Raw genomic sequence first — 25,936 nt, forward strand, 5'->3', positions numbered from 1 at the left:
CAACTGAATGGCAGAGCTTCGCACATGTTAGGGAGGCATGGTAATAATCATACTTATCTGTCAAGGTTGTTGCAGCACAAAGAATTACTGCATGTAAGCACTTACACCAGGGCTGGCAAATGGCCAACATGCACATGAAAAGATCCTTGATATGATTAGCCATCAGGAAAACACAAAACAAAACCACAATAAGATACTTCTTCACACCCCTAGCAGGACTATAATAAAAAAATATGGATAAGAACAGGTGTTGGTGAGACTGTGGGGAAACTGCAAACTCATGCACAACTGACGGGGATATAACATGGTGCTGCCACTTTGGAAGTTCCTTGGATGGTTAAACATAGAGTCATCATGTGATCCAACGTTCCCATTCTCACATATACATTCTCACACGTGTACACCTGTGTGTATATATACATCTACCCAAAAGAAATTAAAACATACATCCACACAAAAAAATTTGCACAGGAATGGTCATAACAGCCTTAGTTATAATGGTAGAATGTGGAAATAACCCAAATGTCCCTCCACAAATAAAGATATAAATAAAATGTGATAGAGTCATACACTGGCATGTTACCCAGCAATAAAAAAATAGGGTACTGCTACATGCTGCATAAATGACCCTTGAACACAATATGCTAAGTGAAAGGGGCTGTCACACAGGGCCAGATATTGTGTGATTCCACTGATATGAGGTGGCCAAAATAAACAAATCCAGAGAGGCGGAAAGTAGAGTAGTGGTTGCCTAGGGCTGGGTGCTGAGGGGAGATAACGAGTAACTGCCAAGAGGTACAGGGTTTCTTCCGAAGTAATGGAAATGCTCCAAACGCTGGGGCACCTGGGTGGCTCAGTCAGTGAAGCATCCAACTTTTGGTTTCAGCTAAGGTCATGATCCCAGGGTCCTGAGATCGAGCCCTGTGTCAGGCTCCGAGCTCAGCAGGGAGTCTGCTTGGCAATTCTCTCCCCCCTTGCTTCTCTTCCCTGCTTGCACGTCCTCCCTGCTTGCATGTGCTCTCTCTGTCTCAAATAAACAAATACCTCTTTTGTAAAAATTATTCTTGGGGCACCTGGGTGGCTCAGTAGTTTGGGCATCTGTCCTCAGCCCAAGTCATGGTCCCTGGGTCCTGGGATCAAGCTCCATGTTTGGGCTCCCTGCTTAGCAGGGAGTCTGCTTCTCCCTCTCCCTCTGCTGCTCCCCCTCCTCCAACGTGTGCATGCTCTCTGTCAAATAAATAAAATCTTTTTAAAATAATTAGTTGTTCTTAAGTGATTTACAGTGATAGTTGCACAACTATTTACAGTAATAGTTGCAACCGTTGGGTGCACATATCTGAAAAGCCACTGGACAGTGTACTTTAAATATATGGTATGTGAGAGTTCCTGAGCGGCTCCATCAGTTAAGCGACTGACTCTTGGTTTTGGCTCAGGTCATGATCTCAGGGTCGTGAGACTGAGCCCCATGTTGGGCTCTGTGCTGGGTGTGGAGCCTGCTTGAGATTCTCTCTCTCCGTCTCCCTCTGTCACTCCCGACCCACATGCCCCCCCCTCAAAAAATAACTAAATAGGGGCACGTGGGTGGCTCAGTGGTTGAGCATCTGCCTCGGGCTCAGGTCAAGATCCCGGATCCTGAGATCAAGTCCCGCATCAGGCCCCCCGACAAGGAGCCTGCTTCTCCCTCTGCCTATGTCTCTGCCCCTCTCTGTGTGTCTCTCATGAATAAACAAATAAAATCTTTAAAAAATAAATAAATAGTATGGTATGTGAATTTTATTTCAATCAAAAAACATCAAAAAATAGGGACAAGGCATATGGGCACATAGTGTGTGTGCTTCCTAATTAGCTAGTATCCTTATTATTCACTAAATGTTCCTTACATACCTCCTTTTTAAAGATGAAATATTTCCCTGTAATCAGAGCTATAGATAGACCAGGAAACTTTCCAAATCCGAGGTGACACACTCAAAGGCTGGCGAGGCCCAGCAGGAGCCAGAGAGGGGCTGTGAGTAAACTGAATGGGCTCAGCCTCAGGAGTGGGAGAAACTGAAGCTGCAAAGCTCAAGGCTCTTCTGAAGCAGTGATGTTCCACGTGAGAAGGCAAGCTCGAGATTAGCAAGGCCGGCTTCTCAAGGGAAGCAGAAATTCAGACTTTTATGTGAAATCTATTGACTTTTGAGTGTTGGCACCTATTTTAAAATGTCATAAATGTGGAGAAGGTCAAAATCTGCATCTGAGCCAACATATCAGCAGGCACGTGTTGGTCCTCAAGCCGGTTTGCTCTCTCTGCTCGAAGCACGTTAGCATGATTCCCAAAATGATCCCTGAGCCTCCACCTCACCACCTCCACCAGAATTCACTGATGTTGCAAAGAGAGACAGAAGAATTCATACATACATCCAGAGTTCCAAAACTTTCTCATAGATGCCAGAGTAAGGGTAGGATGGCATGGAGAGGGCTTGGGGCACACCAGTTTTGATTCCTAATCTAATTAGGGAACCCTATAACAGAGTCTTTGTTCCAAGACCAAATTTAATTTACCATTGAATGTCTCCAGTGAAGCCAGTTTTTATTAATTTCCAGCGCAACATTCAGATATACTGGCCAGAACTTCAATATGTTCTTATGTAGTGTTTAATCCCCTAATGCATTAAAATTAATTATTTCAGTTTTATGGCAAACTGTCTATAGCCAGCATCCAAGCTGGGCACCCCATGCCTCTCCTCCCACCCAGTCAGCTGGAGAGGTGTCAATATGATTATTTAAGGGGTTGAAAGGTAAAGGGCATGGAAGGGAAGGGAAATGAGCCTGTGATTATGCACTAATGCTTTAACAGGGAAGCAGATGGCATTCCTTGCATAAATTATTATTTATTCACGGAATTCCCCTCTGTCTCTTACCAAATCAACCCTTTTAAGAAATTCTTTGTTGGGCCTGTGAAGTTCCCTGGCCAGTATCCAACGTCTGCTCCCTTCCCCCCACCCCTCCCTGCAGAGACAGAGCGAGGGTGATAATTCCAAGATGGGCCGTAGACAGCAGGCAAGGATTGCCAAAGGCACGGAGGTTCCTGGTACGTATGGACCGAGGGGCACAGGGAGGAGCCCTGTAGACTGGCTTTACATCGCTTCACATCATAGACTGGCAGCTGGGTGCAGCGACCACCTGGTTACAGGAGCAGAGGCACCAGCCTGGGCTTCACCCCCACTCATAAGGCTTACCACACCTACATGCCCGCCAAGACGCCAGCTAAGGCACACAGCTTGGAACTTCACACGCGTTCTCTCACCCATCCCTTGAACAAGGCCCTGAGGTAGTCCATAGCATCGCAATCTGAGAAAATGAAGAAATGGGAAGCTCTGAGAAAAAATACTGCTCATCTTAACAACAGAGCAGCTATCATTTCTGAGGGTGCCCGATCCCATTGAACCTCAGGATAATCCTAAGGGGCGGTTATCACCACTTTCTACAGAAACTGGAGAAACCTAGGCTCATTTTGGGGAAGCAATTGTTCCAAGGCCCCGCATCCAAAGTCAGTGACAGAGTTTGAACCTAAACTAACAGGGACGCATAGGCCTTCCAGGGCTTAGAGGATTGCCAGGCTGCGTTCTCTCTCCTGTGCATCACCACTGCCCTTCCTCTGCCCTCATCCCCTCACCAACGCAAAAGTCTGCTGCACAAGCAAAAATGTTGCTAACCTGCCTTACAGAATTTTTGAGGCAGAGAGAGAGTGTGTGTGTGTGTGTGTGTGCACTTTACCAAGCTCTTTGGAGGGCAAGGACTCGTCCATTTATATGCCTTCATTGTCCTGACACTCATGTTCTCTCTGACCCTCAAATGTCTTTGCCATTATGCGCCAGGGAAGGGGTAGCAGTAAGAGGTAAAGTGCTCTATTTGACTCCTCCAGCATTTCCCACAGGAAACTTGCCCTGGTCAGCAGCAGCAGCAGCCGCCGCCGAGAAATAACAAGTGCCTGGTCCCAGTGTCTCCTGAACCTGATAGCAAAGCAGATTCGGCTGATGCTGTGGAATCAGAAGGACTTGGCGCTGGATCCCATCTCTACCACTTTCTGTGTGAATCTGAGCAAGTCTTTGTAACACCTCCCTTTTCCCATCTATAAAACGGAATACCAATCTACACCTCATAGTGTTACTGCGGAGATTTAAGGAGCGCTCACAGTGGCTGGCTAACATTTATTAACTCACAGCTAGAGATGATGCAGCGTGCAGCGTGACCAAGTCCATACACAGAGGCACAGAGAAACTGAAGGAAAGAGAGGATTCGTGAAGCCATACTTAGTAATATTCTTCAGTGGCCTTGCTATTTTCTGTGCTGGCCCACCTCTGTGAAAAATGTTGATCACTGCCGGCTACGTTGATGTTATGACCCTGTAAAGGATCATCACTTTCCATAGGGACACTCTGACACCATGGGCTTCTCCTGGCCTGGCACTTATAGCCATGTTTCCATACCTCCCTCCTTTCTTCAATTCTGGTAGGATTTTCCTCTGGGTGGGTTTGTAAAATTGGGAGGAAAGAGACCTTACAAGGGGTGGTATTTAAAGCTGTTGTGAACATTGGTTTGGTTTTTATTGTATTGCTTTTGTGTTCTGGTTAGTGAGTCCAATCTACTTATCTGGGCTGGCTCCTGTCCTCATTCCCCTCCCTCCAACCATCTCGGGATCTCACAGGTCACATGCATACAAGGTGTGTCTGTCAGCAGAAATGAAGAGAGGAGGAACTCTCAAAGCTTTTCTCTCTCTTTGGAATAAAACTGGGTTGGACTGGGTAGGCTTCCCCTTGGAAGCTCCTTCTGTTTGCAGAGGGCCTATCACGCACCAGGCACTATGCTAGATAGACCCTGTAGACCACATGCTCTGTGAATGGCAGCCCCCCAGTAGTGCAACATATTGGCTTTCTTAGCAGATACAAATGTGAACAAGGCACAATCTGTCCTGACCCCGGAAGGTTCTGGTCAAGGAGTCAGACATGAAAACCCACCAAAGCAACAAACTGTTAATTCCCTATCATGAAAGAATGAGGAGATGGTTAAGACCATCAAAGGGAGGGAGAAATCATCAGAAAAAGCTCCTAGAAGAGGACACATCAGCTGGATTATCAGCTGGATTACTAAAACTTAAAAGCGAAGATCTCAGACTGGCAGCCGGAAGGCTGAATCTAGCTCAGAGACACGTTTTGTTTCTACATAGAATTCTTAAAATTAGTTGCCAACATTTTAAAACCTGCATTTCCACCTTCCCTGGGAAAGTAGAAGACCCATACTGACAGGGTTGACCATAAGGTTGAAAAGCAGGGTTGAAAAGCAGCTGCCAGCCTCACACAGGCAGATGTTGGGCAGTTTGGCACAGTCCCCACCACTCCCTATTGTGTTCCTAATTTACATTCCCCTCTCGGCCCCTGTAAGCATTGGAGTTAGCAACCCTTAAACTAAAATCTGATAGGGAGAAACGTGGGCTAGAAGTCAGAATTTCTAAACCTGGATGCTGCTCTATGCTTTGAAGGAAAAGTTTTTCCAGTGTTCAGTCCAGCTCACCCGGGTATGAAAGCAGATGCAGATCTCAGCACAAGCCTTAGTGAGCCAGGGACCCAGATACTCCTTTGTGCTCTGGGTGTCCCAGGACTAGTCCCTGGTGGTCAGGCCCTGGACTGTAGAGGAATTCAGTCGAAGGAGGGAACGGCTAACACAATGCCTTGGTTTGTATTAAATAGGAACAATGCATAATTCTGCCTTCCAGAGCTTCCAGAATTTTGCTCTTTCCGGATGAACAGGTCCATAAAATGGCACACGCTTGGACTAGCAGTCCTGTAGGAGCTGGAGACGGGAGACAGGTGGGTTAGGAATTAGTCACCAAACATCATAATCTCTTTGTGATGCCAGACCTCACTTTCTCCTCCGTCCAAAGATAAACTGATATTAGTCTGCCATTTTTCATGCCTGATGAAGTCATAGAGGATATAGATGTTATGCAGTCTGTGGAGCACCATGAAATAGTGATGCATTAAACTTAAAATGGCTCAATAAATAATTCTCTGCTAAGACAAGGATCCATACTAACAACTGTTAAAATTCACCAAGTACAGACCAGGCACAAGGCTCTGTACTCCATGCACTAGCTCGTTCAGTTCTTACAGCATTTCCAATAAGATAGGTGCTATGGTTAGGGTAGTCCCATTTTACAGATGAGCAGAATGAGGTTTGGGGAGGTCATGTGACTTGTCAGATTCAGCAAGTGCACAGAATAGGCCCCCAGGCAAGCTGATTCCCCAGCCTCTGCTCAGATACTAGATTCTTGTATAGCAAAAAAGTAATTGAAAAAGTCTACTTGGTAGATTTCTTACCCAGTGACACGTGAGTGTGCATCCATTCTCTCTAAAAGGATTAACTGGAAAAATAAAATAAAATAAAATAAAATAAAATAAAATAAAATAAAATAAAATAAAATAAAAAAATAAAATAAAATAAAAGGATTAACTGGGACGCCTGGGTGGCTCAGTGGTTGAGCATCTCCCTCTGGCTCAGGTCATCATCCCGGGGTCTGGGATCAAGTCCCTCATCAGGCTCCCCACGGGGAGCCTGCTTCTTCCTGTGCCTTTGCCTCTGCCTCAATCTCTGTGTCTCTCATGAACAAATAAAAAATTTTAAAAAAATAAAATAAAAGGATTAACTGATCACTCACTTTGGGCCAGATTTGATTCCCAACTGGTAACATTTGTACCCTCATAGAGGAGAAAAAAATGGCCTTTCTCTGATTTTAAAAAAGGCCACATTGAGCCCCTTTTAGCCAGGCATCCCCTTCATCCCACTCTGAGAACAAACTTCTGCATTTCCAAACAACTTAACTAGATATTCTCCAAAACTGCTTCCAGCTCCAAACTTTGATGATTCTGTAAGATGGTCATAGGCTGGGGTAGTAAGGGGAGACGCCACAGAGAATACAGAGCTTTCTCTGGGTCCTCAAGGAAAGGTCATTCTTAGAAAAATCAAAAAGAGGCAGTAAGGCTGGAAAAACTGAACAAAGGTGTTGAGGTGGCACTTGTCTGTCATTCAGAATGACTATAAATAACTGTTTCTCTGCGGTGCAGGGTTGGTGGGAAGAAGGGTAAGAGAAGGTGGGAGCAGGTGCAGGAGAGCCTGGAATGCCAAGCCCACGATGTGGAGCCCCGTTTGGGGCCATGGAAAGCCACTGAAGACTTTCAAATGCAGAAAAGAATAAGTCGCGTGCAAAGATAAATAGAGTGTTAGGCTAGAAACTATTAGGAGTCCAGGCAAGATGATTCCAGCAGCTACATGTAGCTACATGTAGGAGGAAGAGCACCAGCAAGGGCAAAGGGAAGAACCAGGTGGCAAGGTGGAAATGACCTCAGCACAATGTGGAGTCATGCCAGGGATCCTCAACCTGACACACCGGCCCCCACACCTTTCTGTAGTGGGGCTGTCCTGGGCATCAGTAGACATTCAGAAGTAAGGCCCATCCCCTTGTTGAGCTGTAACAACTCAAAATGTCTCCAGACCTTGCCAAATATCCCCTCTGGGGGGCAAAATCACCTCCAGTGAAGAATCATCATTTTCTGAGAATCGAAAGAGTAATCATTTCCAAAAGTCATCAGTTTCCCTTTAGAGCAGCAAAGGTGAGAAGGAAAATGGGTGAGATCAGAGATTTGGTGATTAGAGGTTACTAGGTACCTTCAAGAAAGTTCCTTCAAATGGATGACAATCAAAGGTGAGCTACCCGCAGAAAGCCAGAAGCCTTGGTTTGGGACCTCTATGAGCCCATAAAAGGAACAGGTTCCTATTCCCTACTGACTTCCAAAGGAAGGTCAGAGATGAAAAACCTAAAATCTCCCCTGGGGTGAGTGCCCTTTGCAATCGCCTTCACCTCCAACCCAGTTACGGTCCATCCTGGGGCCAGATGTCGCCCAAAAGGACCACAGCAAAGGGGGGCCAAGTGAGCGACAAAGTGTAGAGACTTCTGAGATTGGCTCAGGGTTGGCACTTACGGAACAATAAACCGAGCCTTTGAAGAGGCTAAACAAAGGAACCATTTGTCTACTCCAGCAGCCTGACAAAGGGAGGCAAGCTCTCGGAGGACCAGGAATAAAAGAAAGCCAAGCTGGAGAGGAGACTCAGGTTTACTGGGTCCAGCCCAAGACCCTCCGCCAGGATCTGAAGTCAGTAGGTAAGAGAGCAACCAAATATACTCAATGTGACACAGGGAATGCAGCCTCTAGGGTTTTAAGTTAAAATCATCTATTTTCTTTTTCCTCTTCTCGGTCGCTTTAAGTCCTGCAGCATAGGGGTGGGGCGAGGGAGACAACATTTTAAAAACATGCATTTTTAAAAATGCACCAAGATTTTCTTCACTGCCTTTTTTTTTTTATCATTCCTACGAATGAATGATTGGCCAGATTTCGTCTGCTCGTCTGCTGAAGAGCTTCCCAGTGTTCCTCTCACTGGGACACATGGTTAGCACAGGAAATACTGGTGAGGCTTTCCCATCCTTTAACATTCTCTGGCCGCCTTGGTTTTGAATCTCATGGCCCTTCTTTCAAAATGATCTTTCTGCAGGAGATACAGATTGATCATTTCCCCCCCTTCTCTGCTCCCTCCTTGACAGGTCCCACATGACTTCGAGGGGTTTTGAAATTACAACCCAGCCTTCCTGGGGGGTTTTCTGTCTCACCCCCGAGTTGGAGCTGGTTGGACCACCGGGGTCCAGTTTCTATCTGTATTAGTCACTGCTCTTAACTGTCAAAGATCAACTCACTTGGTAGGAAACTTTTTGACGGGTAGGGGAAGATATATTCAAAGAAGAGGAGAGGTGGGCACTGGTGTTTTGTAAGTCACACATTCTGTATCTCTTGAAAGAGGGGAGAAAGTTGGATCAAATTGCTCATTCTTTCTGCACACCTTTCTTTTTTCCCTAAGCCTAAAAGCGGCACTGACAAAGTCATCGTGAGAATATTTGTTTGTGAGAATTAATGATTCTTATGTGTACCGTCCTGGAGGGAAGAATGTTCCCTGCAGTGACACAGTGTTCTCTCCCAGGAGGCAATCTCACTGGACTGTTTACCTGGAGTCCCAACCCGGGGCGGGGAGGCGGTGGGGGGACAACAGAGCTGCCCTTCTGGAGACCCGCCTCTTCTTGAAACCCCAACAACACCCTAAAAAAGGAGAGACACAGCCTTAGAGTGTCCCTAGACCAGCAAACCAGGGGTGCCCGGTCAACAGACACCTTCAACCGACTTCCAAAAGGAAGTAGAAAGACCAAAGTTGTCCCTTAAACAAGTGCCCTTAAAAATATAAATCTCAACAGCTATCTCTGGGTGACCAGGATTACAAACTCGTTCTGTTCTCTTACTCCCTTATTTTTATTTTTTGTTTTATTTATTTTCTTTTTTATATTTATTTTCTATTTTGCAATTTTTCTTTCACAATGAGCGCACACCCCTTTGGTCATCTGCAAAGATATGCATTCATTTTAATCTCCCCAGCCATGTTCCACCCAGCAAATGTCTACTCTAGGTCAAGTGATTCTTGAGAATTACTAAAAGACAATGAAGTCCCTTAACCTGGTGGAGATTCGATTTTCTGTTTCCTTGGCTATAAAACGGGATGGCCCCTACTCGGTTTGGAGGCACAAAACAACTCCAAGCTGTTACTTGAAAGTAACACCCGAGGTGATGTCACCAGCCTGGGGGAGAGTGATGTTGAGTCCTGAACCCACAAACAGCCTATCTGCCTGGGGTTCACACATCCTCAACAGTTCCACACCAGGCTGGCATAATTCAGTAGTCAGACAGTAAGACAGGGCATATCTGCCATCTTTCATAGCTTTCAAAAACTATCCTTTAGGTCAAGCTAAACCTACTTTTGCTGTTGTTGTTTGATTAGGTTGGGTGGTTTGGGGTTTTGTTGTTTTTGTTTTTGTGTGTCCTGGGGAGTGTAGTCAGTTAGCCTCCAGCAGAGCAAAGCCCAAAGTGCCAGATTCCTGGGAAACCACCCTAAGAGGCCTCTTGCAGGAAGGATCTCCTGTTGCCAAATTTCCTGAGGATACACTAGGTGATCAGACACTGCCAAGCATCCTTCTCAATATAAAGAGACTACCTGAAATATTCACTCCCGCTAAACATGCAATGTAAATTCCCTTCACATTTACTTACCAGTTGCTTCAGTATGAAAACTTTTGAACACTGTTTTCCAGTAGAATCTCAAATGCCCTACCCCTGGGTCACTATCAGAATATCTAGCTATTGTTCACCAGCCCTGTTTTCAGGGGGTAGAGGGGGGAATCTTTTTAATAATAACAAAACACAAATACCCCTCCCCTTCCACTGTGCCTCGCCTCCTCTCCTCCCCCAACCCCCACCCCCCATATGAATCCAAGGTCCTGCTCTACAACTTGACGGTTAGGAGATGATGGGTTCCTAAGACGTGCGGACTAAAGCTTGTTTTGCTCCTTCACAGTGTTCGTGTCTTTACTTGTTAATTATTCCGTGTTTTCTATAAATAGCATCAGTTCTCCATAGGGTGATATTCATTGTTAATAAGTGTTGATGGAATGGTTTTCACCCCTGCCTATGCGGTCCAATAGCCGCCTCCCAGCCACTTTTCTTTCCAGCAATTTCTCTTCCTTCCTCTCCTTTGCAGCCAGCCCGAAGGAGTCGGTAAAGGAGGGAGCTGGAAACTCGTTTTAAGGACCCGCCCCATCCTTCGCCCTGCAGGAAACCCTGCGCTCCGGACGCCCCAGCCCCCACCAACCTCCCTCCTTCCTTGGCATCCGGACGCGGCGATCTCGGCTGCCAGTAGAGGGCACACTTACTTTACTTTCGCAAACACCAGAGCGGGTGCAGCCCGGGGAGGGGGCGGGAGGGAAAGACGCTTTGCAGCAAAACCTTGACTAGGGATTGGCCGCTCTCCGCATTTGCGGCAGAGGCCTGGAGGCCGGAGTAATTTGCAGCCCTTAGAGCCGAACTGCGCTGTGCGCTTGATTTGGAGGAAGTTACTACTCATTTAACAATTGAACGCTGAGCTGCAAACTCAACGGGTAATAATTTATCTCAAACACGCTATGCAAGCCCTCGTACCCACCCCTCTCCCCGAATTTTCTTCTGTTTGGGATTGGGGGGTTGGGGGGGGTGCGGAGAGGAAAAGTTTACTTAAAATGCGTTGGGGTGAGGGACCAAGGTTGGGAAGATTGCCTTTGTTTTTAATGCCCCAGTGTAATGCGTAAGAGCAAATCCCGAGGGAATATGCATTCTATATTAAATATAGATTCACGTAGGGAGCGAATAAATCGTACGTCGTGTTGAGCAACATTTTGGGATGATGTGTACAAGAAATGTATATAGATGTACGCGGATTATACATAAGCACTTTCACTATGGTGTTGAGAAAAAAAAAATTAGTGAACTAAGGAATTAGTGCTTGAAATTTGGCCAATGTTTAATGGGTAATAAGACCCCGCCAGGAAAAAAAAAAAAAAAAAAAGGCACGGAAGTCACATTTGGCTCCTCTAGTTTGATCAGAATCGATGCAATTCTTTTTGTGTGCATGATCTGGATTCCAATGATAAAGTGGAAAGAAGACCCGGAGAGGAAGTAAATGTCCCGGTTTACCAGAGAAGGAAAGAGTTAACGGTCTCTTCTTCCCCAGGATCTCTGCAAACTCCCAGGGCCGGGTCCTCAAGCTCGCCTCTTCCTCCCACCCTTCCTGGAGACTCCAGCCCCGAGGCTTGCACCCCCTCCCCAAAATTCTCTCGTCTAGCGCCTCTGATTTCCCCTAAACCTGGGAACCCCAGACTGGTGCAAACCGGCGCCACGGGGCGCAAAGAGGATTTGTGTCTTCTCTGAAACCTGGCTGCGGAATTGGGAACTCCGAGGGAGAGGCGTGGGGGTGGGATGCGGGTGCAGAAAGTGGGCGGGGGAGGGTCCCCTGCCGCGCGCACCAGCCAACGCGCTCCTCCCTAACTCCAGTTCCGGAACACGCAGGAACGATCCCGGGGATTAGCGCGTCTTGGTGGGGTGGGTGGGGTGGGGTGGGGTGGGGGGTGTCGGGTGGGGGGGAGCAGCAGGCTCCCGCTGACCCCTCTGTAGGTCTGCGTGGGAGGGGCGGGAGCGAGGGCGTCTTCGGCTTAGGCAGCAAATTGAGGCATTCATGGGGTGGAAGGTACCCAATCGCAATAGGTCGCGGTACGCAAATAAGGCATAACGCCGCCAACAAATGCAATGCGTGTTTATTCACAACGCGCTCTCCAAGCATACGTGGCAGTGGGTTGCTGAGTTATTTTAATATTCCCGGCATCGGCTTCCTCCTAATGCCTCTTATCATGTATCCCCATCGCCACTAACACCCCGCACACTCAGGGCGCGCGCCCATAAATACCCCCGGCTTCCCTCCCGTCTTCACTGGACTGATTTTTCCAAACGCCGCCCAGAGGTCCCCCAGCCCTGGGGAGGCGCGCCCGCCCGGGCCGTGCGTGGCGCGTGGCGAGTGGGTACACGGCGGGTCCCGCGGTCCAAGGCTCGGCCGTCCCGCCTGCGATGGTGTAAGCACGCAGGGCGAGCGCTGCGCCAGAGGGGCCGCGGGGAGAGGGAGAGGCTTGGAGAGGGAGCAAACAAGAAAATGGTAGGCGCGCGCAGTTAATTCATGCCGCTGCGCTCTGACTGTTTACATGCGCGGGCTCGGCGCGCCCCAGTGCCAAGCAGCGAGGGCCGAGCTCCTCCCCGCACCCCCCTCCCCACTCCGCCCCCGGCCCCGGCCCCGGCCCCGGCCCTCCCTCCGCACCGTCGCCCCTCCTCGGTTCCCAAAGCGGAGGGCGGGCGCGGGGGGCGGGGGGGCGGGGGGGCGGGTGGAGGGGAAGAGAAAAAAGATCCACTCTCGCGAATCCCCGCCCACCGGCCCTTTATAGGCGAGGGTCCGCGGGGCCGAGGACCCCCGAGCCGCGCGTCTCCGAGCTGCAGCCGCCGCGCCCCGGCCGCCGCCTGGCTCCCCGCCGGCCTCGGGAAGGGCAGGGCTATTCAGAGGCTTGGCGGGAAAAAAGAGAACAGAGGGGGAGGGATCGTGCTCAGCAATATAAACGCTGGTTTTCTGGGCTTCTCCGACTCGCTGTAATAATCCCTGCGAGAGACAGAGGGAGCGAGCGGGCGCGTCCGCCCGGGTGGAAGAGCAGAGCGAGCGGAGAGCGAGCCGAGGGGCGCTCCGGGCGCCCCGGGGAAGGGAGACCCGGAGTCACAGGGGGGCCTCTCCGCCGCCGAGCCCCCGCCCGCGGGGCGCGCGACCCCCCGCCGCTCCCACGGAACTTTGCCCGCCGCCGCGGGCGGACACTTGGCTCCCCCCCTCCTCCCCTTTTTGGAACTTACAACCACCCGAGAGCGAGGAGAACGCGACTCTCCGGACGCGCAGAGGCTCTACCCCTTCGCCTATTTGGGAAGACACTTCTCCCCGCCGCCGCCCGCGCCCGGCTGCCCTGAAAGGCGCTCCCCGCCGCATTTTGGACGCTGGATCTCCTCCGGAGAGTGGAAACCCCGGTAAGCACCCGATCTGCCTTTTTCCTTTTTTTTTTATTTTTTTTATTTTTTTTATTATTATTTTTTTTACCCTCCTCCCCTGCCCAGGCTTCATGCCATGCCGCGACGAGTCGAGGTCGACTGCCCCAACCGGGATGTCGTGCCTGCCATTCCTGCGCTATTGACACTCTTCTCCTCTCGGAGTAGTTGGTGGGCGGCTCGGGGTGGGGTGAGGACGAAGCAGAACGGGATGGGGTGGTAGGGTGGCTTGTCAAGAGCGGAGGGGAGGAGGACGACGGGTGCGTTTTTAAAACTCGCCTTTTTTTTTTTTTTTTTTTTTTTTTGCTTATGGATTATTGAGGCTGCCCCCGGACCAGCTGGACATTCCTGCTTTATTGCACTAATTGCTTTTGCTGTGACTGGGGGGGTGGGGGGTGGGTGGGGGTGGCCGTGCTCCGCGGTGGGCAGACAGCCCTGTGCATCCTGAGCTCCTGGGAGTAAGAATTACAAATCGCTTGTGCGAGCCCGAGAGCTCCGCAGCCGCGGACTTTTCCGCGTCTCCGAAAGGGTATTTAAATTTCATCTTTACCGCATTTCTGACAGCCGGAGGCAGACACTGCGGCGCGTCCCGCCCGCCGGTCCCCGCGGCGTTTCCCATTCACCCCCTGCTCCTTTTAAAGAAGTTGGCATTTGGCTTTTTTTTTTTTTTTTTTTCCTAAAGAATCCTAAAATTAGGGATCTTGGGCTTCCGAGGCGCTGGTCGGGACTGGGTGTTGGGGAGGCGCAGGGACCCGGGAAGGGGACGCTGGGCAGGGATGGGTCTGATTCTCCTGGAATCAGGGGCTGGGGCGGGGAAGGGGGGGGACGGGAGCAAATCCCCGCACCCAGCCTTGGCTCCCCCGCCGCCCGCGGTGTCCCCGTGCCCCCCTGAGATGCGGAGTGACGGCAAGGAGCGGGGCTCAGGGCTTTTCCAGAACAGCTGCTACCCTCGGCGGGTGTAGGGAAGACGCCCGGCTCCGGACGCGGAGTCGCAGCAGGGGCCCTGGCGCAGTTGCGTCGCGGGATTGGGTGTTGGAGGGAGGTGCCCCTGGTATTATCCAACACCCCCCTTTTATTTACGGGGGGAAGTGTTACGGCCGGCGGCTGGGCTCGCCCCACCAGCCGGCGAGAGACATCCAGAGGAGCCGGCAGAGGCGGGGAGGGGGGGCGCCGGCGAGGGGAGGGGAGGGGAGGGGAGGGGCGGCGGCGCCCGCGGGGGGAAGGAGCGCGGCGAGGGCGCGAGTGGGAACGGGCGCGGCGCGGAGGGGCCCCGCACGGGAGGGGGCCGAGCGCAGCCGCTCCCGCCGCGGCGCCTCTCGCCTTCTCCTTCAGGTGGCGCAAAACTTTGCGCCTTTGGCTTTGGCGGATCGTGAGCCCCGCCGCCAGCCTCTCCCGGCCAAGCGCTTAAGGAGGCCGGAGCGGATCGCGAGGGCTCTGCAGCGGGGCGGGCTCCGGGCCAGCGCTCCGGAGCTGCTGCACCGAGTGTGCGTCTTGGATAGTAGGGGGGGCCCCCCGGGGGTGGGCGCGAGGGCCGCGCTCTGGAGGGGAGCGCTTGGGCAGCGGGGCGCGCGCCGCGCGGGGCTGCAGCCACCCACCCGGAGCCCCGTAACTCAAGATCGCCCCCTCCCTTTGTGTGCCCCCTCCTCCCCCCACCTCCGCAGGCTGCCGCGATGCCTCTCAACGTCAGCTTCGCCAATAGGAACTATGACCTCGACTACGACTCGGTGCAGCCGTATTTCTACTGCGACGAGGAGGAGAACTTCTACCAGCAGCAGCAGCAGAGCGAGCTGCAGCCGCCGGCGCCCAGCGAGGATATCTGGAAGAAATTCGAGCTGCTGCCCACCCCGCCGCTGTCCCCGAGCCGCCGCTCCGGGCTCTGCTCGCCCTCCTACGTCGCAGTCGCGTCCTTCTCCCCCCGGGGGGACGATGACGGCGGCGGCGGCAGCTTCTCCACCGCCGACCAGTTGGAGATGGTGACCGAGCTGCTGGGAGGAGACATGGTGAACCAGAGCTTCATCTGCGACCCGGACGACGAGACCTTCATCAAAAACATCATCATCCAGGACTGCATGTGGAGCGGCTTCTCGGCCGCCGCCAAGCTCGTCTCGGAGAAGCTGGCCTCCTACCAGGCTGCGCGCAAAGACAGCGGCAGCCCGAGCCCCGCCCGCGGGCCCGGCGGCTGCTCCACCTCCAGCCTGTACCTGCAGGACCTGAGCGCCGCCGCCTCCGAGTGCATCGACCCCTCCGTGGTCTTCCCCTACCCGCTCAATGACAGCAGCTCGCCCAAGCCCTGCGCGTCCCCCGACTCGGCCGCCTTCTCCCCGTCCTCGGACTCTCTGCTCTCCTCGGCCGAGTCCTCCCCCCGGGCCAGCCCCGAGCCCCTGGCGCTGCACGAGGAGACACCGCCCACCACCAGCAGCGACTCGGGTGAGCCGGACCCCCCGGGGCCTGTCAAAGGGGGCGGCTGGCTGGGTCTCTCTCCTGCAGCTGCTCAGCGGGCCACCTCAGTTGACCCCAGCCTTTTCTCCCTTCTCAGCTTTAGGAAGGGAAACGTTAGGTCTGGAAGGGTCTAGGGAGCTCCTCATCCCGGAACACTGGGCTTTTTTTAGGGTTCCCCTCTGCATCCCCTTCCAAGACAGCCGGCCCCCTCCTCTCCCTCCCTCCCCTTAGGAATTTCATTGGTTTTTTTTAAATCTGCTGGCTTATCTTGCAACTCAATCCACTCCCTCTTACTTTTCTTAAAGCATTTTAATTGCCCCGGGGTGGGCGGTGAGGGTGTGTGTGAAGGAGGGCGGTGGGGAGGAGGCTAAGAGAGGATTGATCTCTGGGAGAGTGAATCAATTGCCTCCCTCTTCCCTTCTGAGGAGCTGCTGCGATTTGATTTCGAGGAGTAGAGATCCACAAAAAAAATGAAGCCGGGCAGTGGCCAGAGGCAGAGTAGTAGTCTCCCCTCCGGCTGCTGTGAACTAGTGAAAGTGTTGTAAGGGCGGATGGGCTGAGGAGCTGGGATCTGTTCAGCCTGTTTTGAACTCTTAAAAGTAAATCCTTGCCAAAATTGGACTTATTTCCTTCCCCCACCCCTAGAACTTTTGGCAAAACCACAAGAATTTTTTTTTTCTTTTTGCACTTCCAGTAAAAGAGGGAGTTGCTAAAGTCATACCAAGAGATTTGGAGCTATCATTTGCAACACCTGAAGGGTTCTTGGTAAAGTCCCTTAAAAAATAGGAGGTGCTTGGGAATGTGCTTTACCTTGGGTGTGTCCAGAGCCTTATTAAGTCTTAGGTAAGAATTGGCATCAATGTTTTATCCTGGTGAATGGTAATTTTCTTGTCTGTGCCATAAACCCAGCTGTCATTCTCCCTCTCTTGACTCTGCCTTCATGGCAAGAAGAAGAGCAGTGTCGATTGGCTAGCTTGTTCTTCAGGGGTAACTGTTCCCTGGGCTCTTTCGGGTGCAATCAGAGTTACACAGCATTAATTTCATCTGGTCACTGGTGGCTTGAAGGACACTGTTGCTAACCGGGTGGCTTCTATTTTTTCCTTTCTTAAAGAGGAAGAACAAGAGGACGAAGAAGAAATTGATGTTGTTTCTGTGGAAAAAAGGCAGCCCCCTGCCAAAAGGTCCGAATCGGGGTCCCCCTCTGCTGGAGGCCACAGCAAACCTCCTCACAGCCCGCTGGTCCTTAAGAGATGCCATGTGTCCACCCATCAGCACAACTACGCGGCACCCCCCTCCACCAGGAAGGACTATCCCGCCGCCAAGAGGGCGAGGTTGGACAGTGGTAGAGTCCTGAAACAGATCAGCAACAACCGCAAATGTGCCAGCCCCAGGTCTTCGGACACGGAGGAGAATGACAAGAGGCGAACACACAACGTCTTGGAGCGCCAGAGGAGGAACGAGCTGAAACGGAGCTTCTTTGCCCTGCGTGATCAGATCCCGGAGTTGGAAAACAATGAAAAGGCCCCCAAGGTAGTGATCCTTAAAAAAGCCACCGCGTACATCCTGTCCGTCCAAGCCGAGGAGCAAAAGCTCCTTTCCGAAAAGGACTTGTTGCGGAAGCGGCGAGAACAGTTGAAACACAAACTGGAACAGCTAAGGAACTCTGGTGCCTAAGTCCACCTATTGGAGGGAGGAACTGGAATCGGTCATGAATTCTCACTTGTTACTAAGGGAAAGTAAGGAAAAAGGTTCCTTCTGCCAGAACTGTAGGGGATCCTCATATCTGAACTTGTTTCAAATGCATGTTTAAGTGCAACCTCACAACCTTGGCTGAGCCTTAGGATTGAAAAGGTTTAGCCGCGATGTAAACTGCCTCAAATGGGACTTTGGGCATAAAAAGAACTTTTTTTTTATGCTTGCCATCTTTTTTTTTTTTCTTTCTTTTAACAGATTTGTATTTAAGAATTGTTTTTAAAAAATCGTAAAGTTTACCCCATTTTCCTGTGTAAATATGGTCATGAAATGTAAATAACTTTAATAAAACGTTTATAGCAGTTATACAAAAAATTCAAACCATGTATTATAAACCATAATTTTTTTTATTTAAGTACATGTTCCTTTTTAAAGTTGATTTTTTCTATTGTTTTTAGAAAAAATAAAATACTTGGCAAATATATAATTGAGCCAAATCTGAAGTGGTGAGTGTTTTCTTTCCCTTTTTTTCTTTCTTTCTTTTTTTTATTATTATTCCCTTTTCATCAATTCCGATTCACAGAATTTGGCCCTCGAGGGAATGAGTTTACAAAGATGGGAAAAGAAGTTATTTAGGAAAGGGCAAGGGCTTTTCTTTGTTAAAATGGGTCTGGGGCCCATGAGGTCTTTATTTTCTCAGGGTTATAAGATGCTTCCTGGAGATTTGTGATAGGGCCAGAGTCACTACTTGAAAGAATGAACAGGCAGTAGACTGGTGAGAAGGCAAAGGGATGCCAGAGGTTAAAGATAAGTTAAGTATACAAAGGGGGTGAGGGCTGGGGGTGGGAGGAAGATGAAGAAACTCCACTTCTGTTAACCCATGCAACTCCCCTTGCTGCTTGCCTACAACCACCAGGTGCCAGGCCCTTTACGTGGGTTATCTCCTCTTAGGTCTCAAAGGTGCTCCAGGAGGCAAGTTACTAACCCTGATTTGCAAACAATGAAATATGGAGGCACAGAGGGGTTTTGTAACTTCTCTGGAGCCACATAGTAAAAGGCTGAACCCAAGGTCCCCATTCCATTGAAAAACACTAACACTTCACTCTCACACTTTGGTGGTTCATCCTGGGTCTAAAGTGCTTGAGGTCAAGACCGCTTTTGGCTTGGGGTCTGATGGGCTGACTCAAGTAATTTAAGCATATTAACTTATTTATGTGCCAGGCATTCTTAGAAGCATTTTCCTTCTAATCATTCCACAACAGCCCTATGAAGGAAATGAGCCCAATGTTGATTTCACCAAAAGACTCCGCTATGTGCCCAAAGTCCACTGATCATGAACAGTAGTAGAGCTAGGATTCGAACCCAGGCAGTCCACCGTTAGCCTGTGCTAGAACACCTCACCAACAAGCCAGTGGGAATAAACTGGCTGCTTCCAAGAACAGGAGTCACCGATCTAGCAGATTGTATGCCATAAATCTTAACATTTAGGCCCTGCAGGACATCAGTTCCCCATTTGTTTGTCGCATTTCATTTTGTTACTTTGTTATTCATTCTTCCATGTTTTCTTTATCTGAGAAAAACCCACAAGCCATTCACTCCTACCTTAGCCATTTGTTAAATGAGATTCACCCCTTGCTCCTGGGAAGCAGCCAGTTTGGAATGCTACTGCTCCAATCATAAAATAAAACATACTTACTCTTTGGCACATGAGTCATTATTTTGGAAACTACAAATTCCCCTTCCTTCCAACCTCTTTGACACACAGACACTCATGACACATGGTCATCATTAGAACATGAAAAGGCATTTTTGAATGTAGACATTATTAATTATAAGCCTTTGCAAACCCGGGGCCTGAACGGGAAACTAGAACGTTGCCTACATAGGCAAATGGAAGTTACTATCTCTGTTCTAATTATCTCATTGTTCCAGCCTCAGAGTGGCTCTTCAGATCCTGTACTCTTTTTTTAGAACTTTAATCCACCACCAGGAGCACCAACCACCACCCACACATCAATAAGTAATTACTGTCTTTGGTTCTGAACTCTAGAATAGTTTACTCAAGTCCTCAATGTCTTTTTCTGGATCCTTTATTTTGGATCCCAAGTCCCACCCTAATAGTTTCATGTAGTCACACCCTATACCCTAAATTCAAAGGGAGATACAATCCACAGAAGTTGAATAGTTCAAAGTGTTAAAAAGCGGGGGCGATCTTAAAAGATTCACTCTTTGCCCCTTTGTGGCTGGAGTGCAGCTCTGAGTGACTCACTTGAGAACAAGGAAGGTGTTAATTTGATCACTAAGTCCAGGCAAGCCAGCAGAATAGGAGAGAGTGTTCTTCTCTGGGAAAACAACTCCCCATTCCAAATAATCAGGAAACAATATAGGGATCCAGAGCTTGGCTGTGGGGATGGAAGGGAGCCATTCCAACTACCCATTAGCCGTCCCCCCCCACCCCCACCCCAGGTTTCTGAAGCAAGAGTAAGGTCGGAAAACAGCAGATGCCAACTTCTTTCCAGAAAGACAGGTTGATCTTGACCCCAACACAAATTGGCTCTCAGAGGCAACCCAGGGAGTCCCCAGTGTCTGTGCCATTGTTCGATCTACTTTGTAGATAACAATAATCAAGAACCAGAGATGGAGGGAGGAGCTTGCAATTTGGTCAGGAATCTACAGGAAGGAATGAGCTCCTACTGACTATGCCTCTCAGCCGGGATGATGTCCAGGAATTAATGACTACTACTCCAGGGGATTCTGGGGGTGATTTTGTTTAAGGATGGAATGTATAAAGAGGAAGGAAGTGTTATTTCAATGCTGCCATTTGGAAGCAACAAAGGAGATCCACATTATAAAAACAACCAAATTTTTAAATGAACAAAGTTTTCAAAATCCCAGCCTGATACTCACAGCTAGGATGTGTAAGTAGAGTGCTCTGCTGGTCTTTAAGACAAACTCTGGCACAGAGCTTGGGAAAGAGGACAACAAGTGTTAGGGGGTTTTCTGTGGTTTATTTTAATAGCTTACGATTGGCTCAGTCAGTAATAATTTTTCAGCATACATGCTAGGGGCCCCTGAAGCATTTCTTCCCAACAATAAATAATCCTTAGGCTAGAAAATGTTGAAGGGTATCCCACAACACAATCTATAAATGCACTGGTAGCTTCACAAAAGGCTCCTCGTTTAAGGTTATAGACCATTACAGGCCTATTTCAAAGGCGAAGGAGGGTAAAAACAAGCTAATAGGATGGGAACAGAGACACATTAAAAAAAAAAAAAAAAACTAAAAAGACTCTACGCCCACCACTAAGACCGTAGTAATAATCTTTCTCTCATCTAGATCTTCCAGGAGAGAATTTAGACTAGTTCCAAATTTAGAAGAAACCCCCAAGAATGTTTGCTTTGCCTAATTGGCTGGAGGTGACTCTAAATGACTCTTAAGTTGATTTTGCATTTTGTTTTTAACTGTATTTCTTTCAATATTAGTCTACCTAAGAAGACACTGTTGAGGGGAACCAATGTTAATGGGATTGTAGATCCTCCGAGGTTGAAAGGAATGTTCTTTGTTCTTAAACAATGCCTGGGAGCTCAGCCACAAACCCCAATACTTTCTTCCCATTGTCACCCCATCAGCTGATCAAGAGATAAAACAAGTCAGTACAGTCAGGGGTCTCTGGGGGTAGGGAAAGGGGGAACTTGAGGAGAGAGAATTAACCTTTATTACACACCTACTATCTGCCAAACCCTCTATCTCACAGACCCTCACAGCAACCCAGCTGGAGAGCGATTGTTGAATGTGACAATACTGAAGTTTAGACAAGTTCAATAGCTCTCCCAGAGTCACACAAGTACCAACAATAAATACAACAATAGTAAGTTAATGTTTACTACGTGTCAAACACTTCACATTCATTATTTTATGTCATCCCCAAAGCAACTCTTAGGAGATTAAATCTATTTCTAATCCCCATTTTATGCGTAAGAGATTGAAATTTTGAGAGATTAAATAATTTGTCTTCACTCACAGAAGTGGCGAAATGGTGACAGCACAAATTGTTCATTTGTTCGTAAATATTTATTAAGCACCTACTGTGTGCCCACACTGTGCTGCCTGGTGAGAAGAGATGCATAGATAAGGTCCTGGCCCTGAGTCACCTATGGACTAGCGGAGAACAAAGAAAACTGGCAATCTAGTAGACCAAATTATTTTACAAACACTTTTAGAATGGGATGGAGTTGAAGCTCTCTGCCCAAGACCCCACCCTGTGCCCCCAGGGAAAATGGAATCAAGGATGGAGCTCAAGAAATGCTGGAGGAGGGACGTTTGGGTGGCTTAGTGGTTGAGCATCTATGCCTTTGGCTCAGGGTGTGATCCCACAGTCCCAGGGTTGGCTCCCTGCATGGAGCCTGCTTCTCCCTCTGCCTATTGTCTCTGCCTCTCTCTTTCCCTCCCTCTCTCTCTCTCTCTTTCTCTTCTCTCTCTCTTTCTGTGACTCTCATGAATAAATAAATAAAATCAAGAAATGCTGGAAGAGGAACAAAGGAGAAGAGTCATTAGAGGGGTGGAGGGAAGGTAGAGGACATGGTGTCACTGAAGCCAGGAGGAAGCCCTTCTACAAAAGCAGAAAGAGGGGGATCCCTGGGTGGCTCAGCGGTTTAGGGTCTGCCTTCGGCCCAGGGCGTGATCCTGGAGTCCAGGGATCTAGTCCCACATGGAGCCTGCTTCTCCCTCTGCCTGTCTCTCTCTCTCTCTCTCTCTCATGAGTAAATAAATAGAATCTTTAAAAAAAAAAAAGGGGGGCAGAAAGAGGTACAGCAGGATGTGCAGAAAATGGTCCATTAGACCTAAGATCTAGGATCCTCCCTAGGATTCTCCCTCTTCTTCATGCCCTTTGTTTAATCCATCACTTCAAACATCTGCCCACTCATTTCCCCTACATCCTGCCCTCCTGCAATGCCCTCTCCAGGAGTTCCCACAGTGTGATGCCTACACCATCAGGCATCATCACCACCCATGGATTTGTTAGAAATGGAAACACAGGGATCCCTGGGTGGCGCAGCGGTTTGGCACCTGCCTTTGACCCAGGGCGCGATCCTGGAGACCCGGGATCAAATCCCATGTCGAGCTCCCAGTGCATGGAGCCTGCTTCTCCCTCTGCCTGTGTTTCTGCCTCTCTCTCTCTCTCTCTCTCTCTCTCTCTCTCTGTGACTATCATAAATAAATAAAAATTTATTTAAAAAAAAAAGAAATGGAAACACATAGTCTCTTGAATTAGCACCCCAGGAGATGGGCCCCAGGAAACTGTTCCAACAAGCCCTCTGGAGCTTGAGAAAGTTGGGAAAGCCACTGTCTTCTCCATCACTACCACCCCAGTGATCTTCCCAAATCACAAATAGGAATATGCCCCTCCCATGCTTAAAACCCTTCAGAGGGTTTCTGCTACCATTCACAGGAAGTCTGAAGCTATTCTATACCAACGAGGTCCTCCACACACTGCCTCCTGTCCACTTACAGATCTCATCATCGTTGCTCCAGTGTCCTGTGTCCTGTGAGATTTTTCAGACACTTTGCCCCCTCTGCTCAAAACACCGTTGACCCACCACCCATCCAATCCACCAAAATGGGGCCTATGGGTCTGACGAGTTTTTACTCACCTTCTAGTATCCTCTAACCCTGAGACAAGGTTCCTTAGGAGACTAGGATTACGTATCCAAACACTTCTCACTCTTTTTGGACGTCATTCATCCTACTTTGAGAAATGGAACCACATGGGTCCTGTTCACCAACAAATCCTCACTCATCACCGACATAGACGCCTGGCATCAAACAGGGACTTAACAATAATTTCACGAATGGCTGAAATGAAGAGCCATTTTAAAGCAATGTGGATTTGAAAAGGCAAAAAATAAATAAATAAATAAAAATAAAGCAAAGTGGAAACATTTCTCACTAACCTTTTCAAGAAGAGTAGCTGTGAGGATAAGGAAAGAGATGGCTTTTTATTTTCATTTGATTGGCTTGAGAAAAATTTGATTTTATCTTATTAAGGATGGAAGAGATCATTCGTTTTTATGCTAACAGGACAGAGCTGAAAGGGGAGAATTGAAGATGCAGCAGGAAAGGGGGATGAAGCAGGATGTGGCCACCCTGAAGGGCAGCTTCCCTCTTTTCCTGCCCGCTGCCAATCAGGCCGCCTGGAATTCCAAAGGCCCTCAGCTGTGTGTGGAATGCGTGTGAGCTAAGGTGAGGGCGATGCACTCCACACGTGACCACTCCTGCAGACAGGGACTCCTCCAGGTAGTGACGGCAGAGGCCAGCCCAGGTCTCCTCCGCCAGGCTCTCAGGGCTCCCTGCTCTAGTTCTATCATAGGCCATGCTCACCTGGGTGAGAAACCACCTGTTTCATTCCCTTTTCTCTCTTGCTAGACTCTGAACTTCGGGAGATCAAGGTCTCTGGTGTTCTCCTTCATCATTGTACCCCGTAGGGCAGACACATGTCTAATGTATAAAATTGTTTTGAGTGGGGATCCCTGGGTGGCTCAGCTGTTTGGCAACTGCCTTTGGCCCAGGCCGTGATCCTCGAGTCCCAGGATCGAGTCCCACATCGGGCTCCCTGCATGGAGCCTGCTTCTCCCTCTGCCTGTGTCTCTGCCTCTCTCTGTGTCTCTCACAGAATAAAAAATAAATAAACATGAATAAATATTCAATAAATAAATATTCAATAAAATGAATAAATAAATAAAATCTTTTAAAAAACAAAAAATAAAATTGTGTTGAGTGAATGAATGAGCGTATCAACACATGAATGAATAAATGCACATATATTTGCCATATATTTTAAGTTTCTACTGGGGCCGTCAGTCTTTCTCACTCTGTACAACCCTATGTTTTGTGTTCAGCTCGTACTAAATCTCTTCCCCCCTCTGGACAGCAGGAGCCTCAGCGATAGCTTCTCTATCAGTCTACCTTACCAGCAACAGAAACTCAGCTTAAATTGACAAATGCAAAAAAAAACAAAAAAAAGCAAAGAAGAAGTACACATTAGCTTATGCAACTGAAAAGGCCCAGGGGTGCCTGTATCTAGGGGCTCATACTATAGCTTTAGGATTCTTTCCATACTCTCATCTAGGTCAGGAGCTCCCTACCCCACCTGGGGCAAAGATGGCAGCCAGTAGCTCTGGGCTGACACAGGCTCCTGGAAGGGATTCTGATTGGTCTCCTGGGATCTCATGCCCACCTGAGGCTGGTGGATCCTCCTGGTTCCCAGCCCCCTTCCTGTGGTAGAGCTTTGATTGACACCCCCATCCAGCAGGAGGAAAGGTGATCCCTAAAAGGTAAAGATGGGCCCACAAAAAGAGCTAGTTGACTCACGGGATGATTGTGGTGCTAAGCTCCTCAGAGCTGCATGGAAGAGCCCAGGTGTTTTAAAAGACCCTGACTGACTCTCAGAATTGCCTGAGGATCTTCTTTATAAAATAAAGATTCCCGAATCCACCTCAGAGCTACTAAACCAGAATGTCCAGAGAGTAGGGCCTCGGATCCTATATTTTTTTCAAAGTTCCACAAGTGACAGGAAGGAACAAGTAGGTTTGGGGACTAAGGTCAGAGCTGAAGGCCCCTGGCTTCTGACCTGAGTTTCAGTCTGGCTGTACCACCAGCTGGCTGTGTGACCCAGGCCAAATGACTGCCTCTCTGAGCCTGTCTTTCCCAATTGGCAGGGGGGAAAATAAAGAAAGGGGTGGCCAGGGCTCTGTGGAAATCACACCTCTCTGCCAGAGCTTCTGAGGGAATTAAATGAGGTACCATATGAGAAATGCTGTAGCACAGATTCATTAAAGGAGAATTTCCTCTCCTTCTTCCCTCTTCCCACTTCTCCATTTCAATGCATCACCAAGTCCTTCAGATTCTACTTCAGAAATACCTCTTGGCTTCCTGCCACCGCTACCACCTTCTTTTCACCCCCCATCATCTTTTGTCTGGGTGCCTAGTAGCTTCTCACTGCCCCTACCAGTCTGGTCTCCTCAAAGGCCCAGGAATGGTCTTCAAAAGATGGCAGACTTGGATCATTCTCCAACCCACAAGAATTTAGACGCTCTTCTTACTCAGACTATAAAGTACAAGTATCTTGATACCCGTTCCTCATCTGCCCCCCAGCTTACCTGTCTGGCCTCCAGCCACATCACTCCCTCCGGTATAGACTACAGCTTCCTTAAGGCAATTGCATTTCTTCTGATTGCCAAGCACG

General features: G+C 49.1%; 1 protein-coding gene and 1 long non-coding RNA gene across 2 annotated transcripts; both read left to right on the plus strand.

Moving 5' to 3' along the window:
* Window positions 1-7,883: 7,883 nt before the first annotated feature.
* On the plus strand, window positions 7,884-11,333 carry LOC111098448. Its single transcript, XR_005368305.1, has 2 exons — window positions 7,884-8,194; window positions 10,666-11,333. It is a non-coding gene; the product is annotated as an uncharacterized LOC111098448 (long non-coding RNA).
* Window positions 11,334-13,130: 1,797 nt separating this feature from the next.
* On the plus strand, window positions 13,131-17,675 carry MYC (MYC proto-oncogene, bHLH transcription factor). The gene is made up of 3 exons (NM_001003246.2): window positions 13,131-13,544; window positions 15,224-15,989; window positions 17,113-17,675. The coding sequence occupies exons 1-3, from the start codon at window positions 13,515-13,517 to the stop codon at window positions 17,673-17,675; spliced, it is 1,359 nt and encodes a 452-aa protein (NP_001003246.2). The 5' UTR covers window positions 13,131-13,514.
* Window positions 17,676-25,936: the final 8,261 nt, after the last annotated feature.

Source organism: Canis lupus, chromosome 13 (genome assembly GCF_011100685.1).
Source record: "Canis lupus familiaris isolate Mischka breed German Shepherd chromosome 13, alternate assembly UU_Cfam_GSD_1.0, whole genome shotgun sequence".
Classification (NCBI taxonomy): domain Eukaryota; kingdom Metazoa; phylum Chordata; class Mammalia; order Carnivora; family Canidae; genus Canis; species Canis lupus.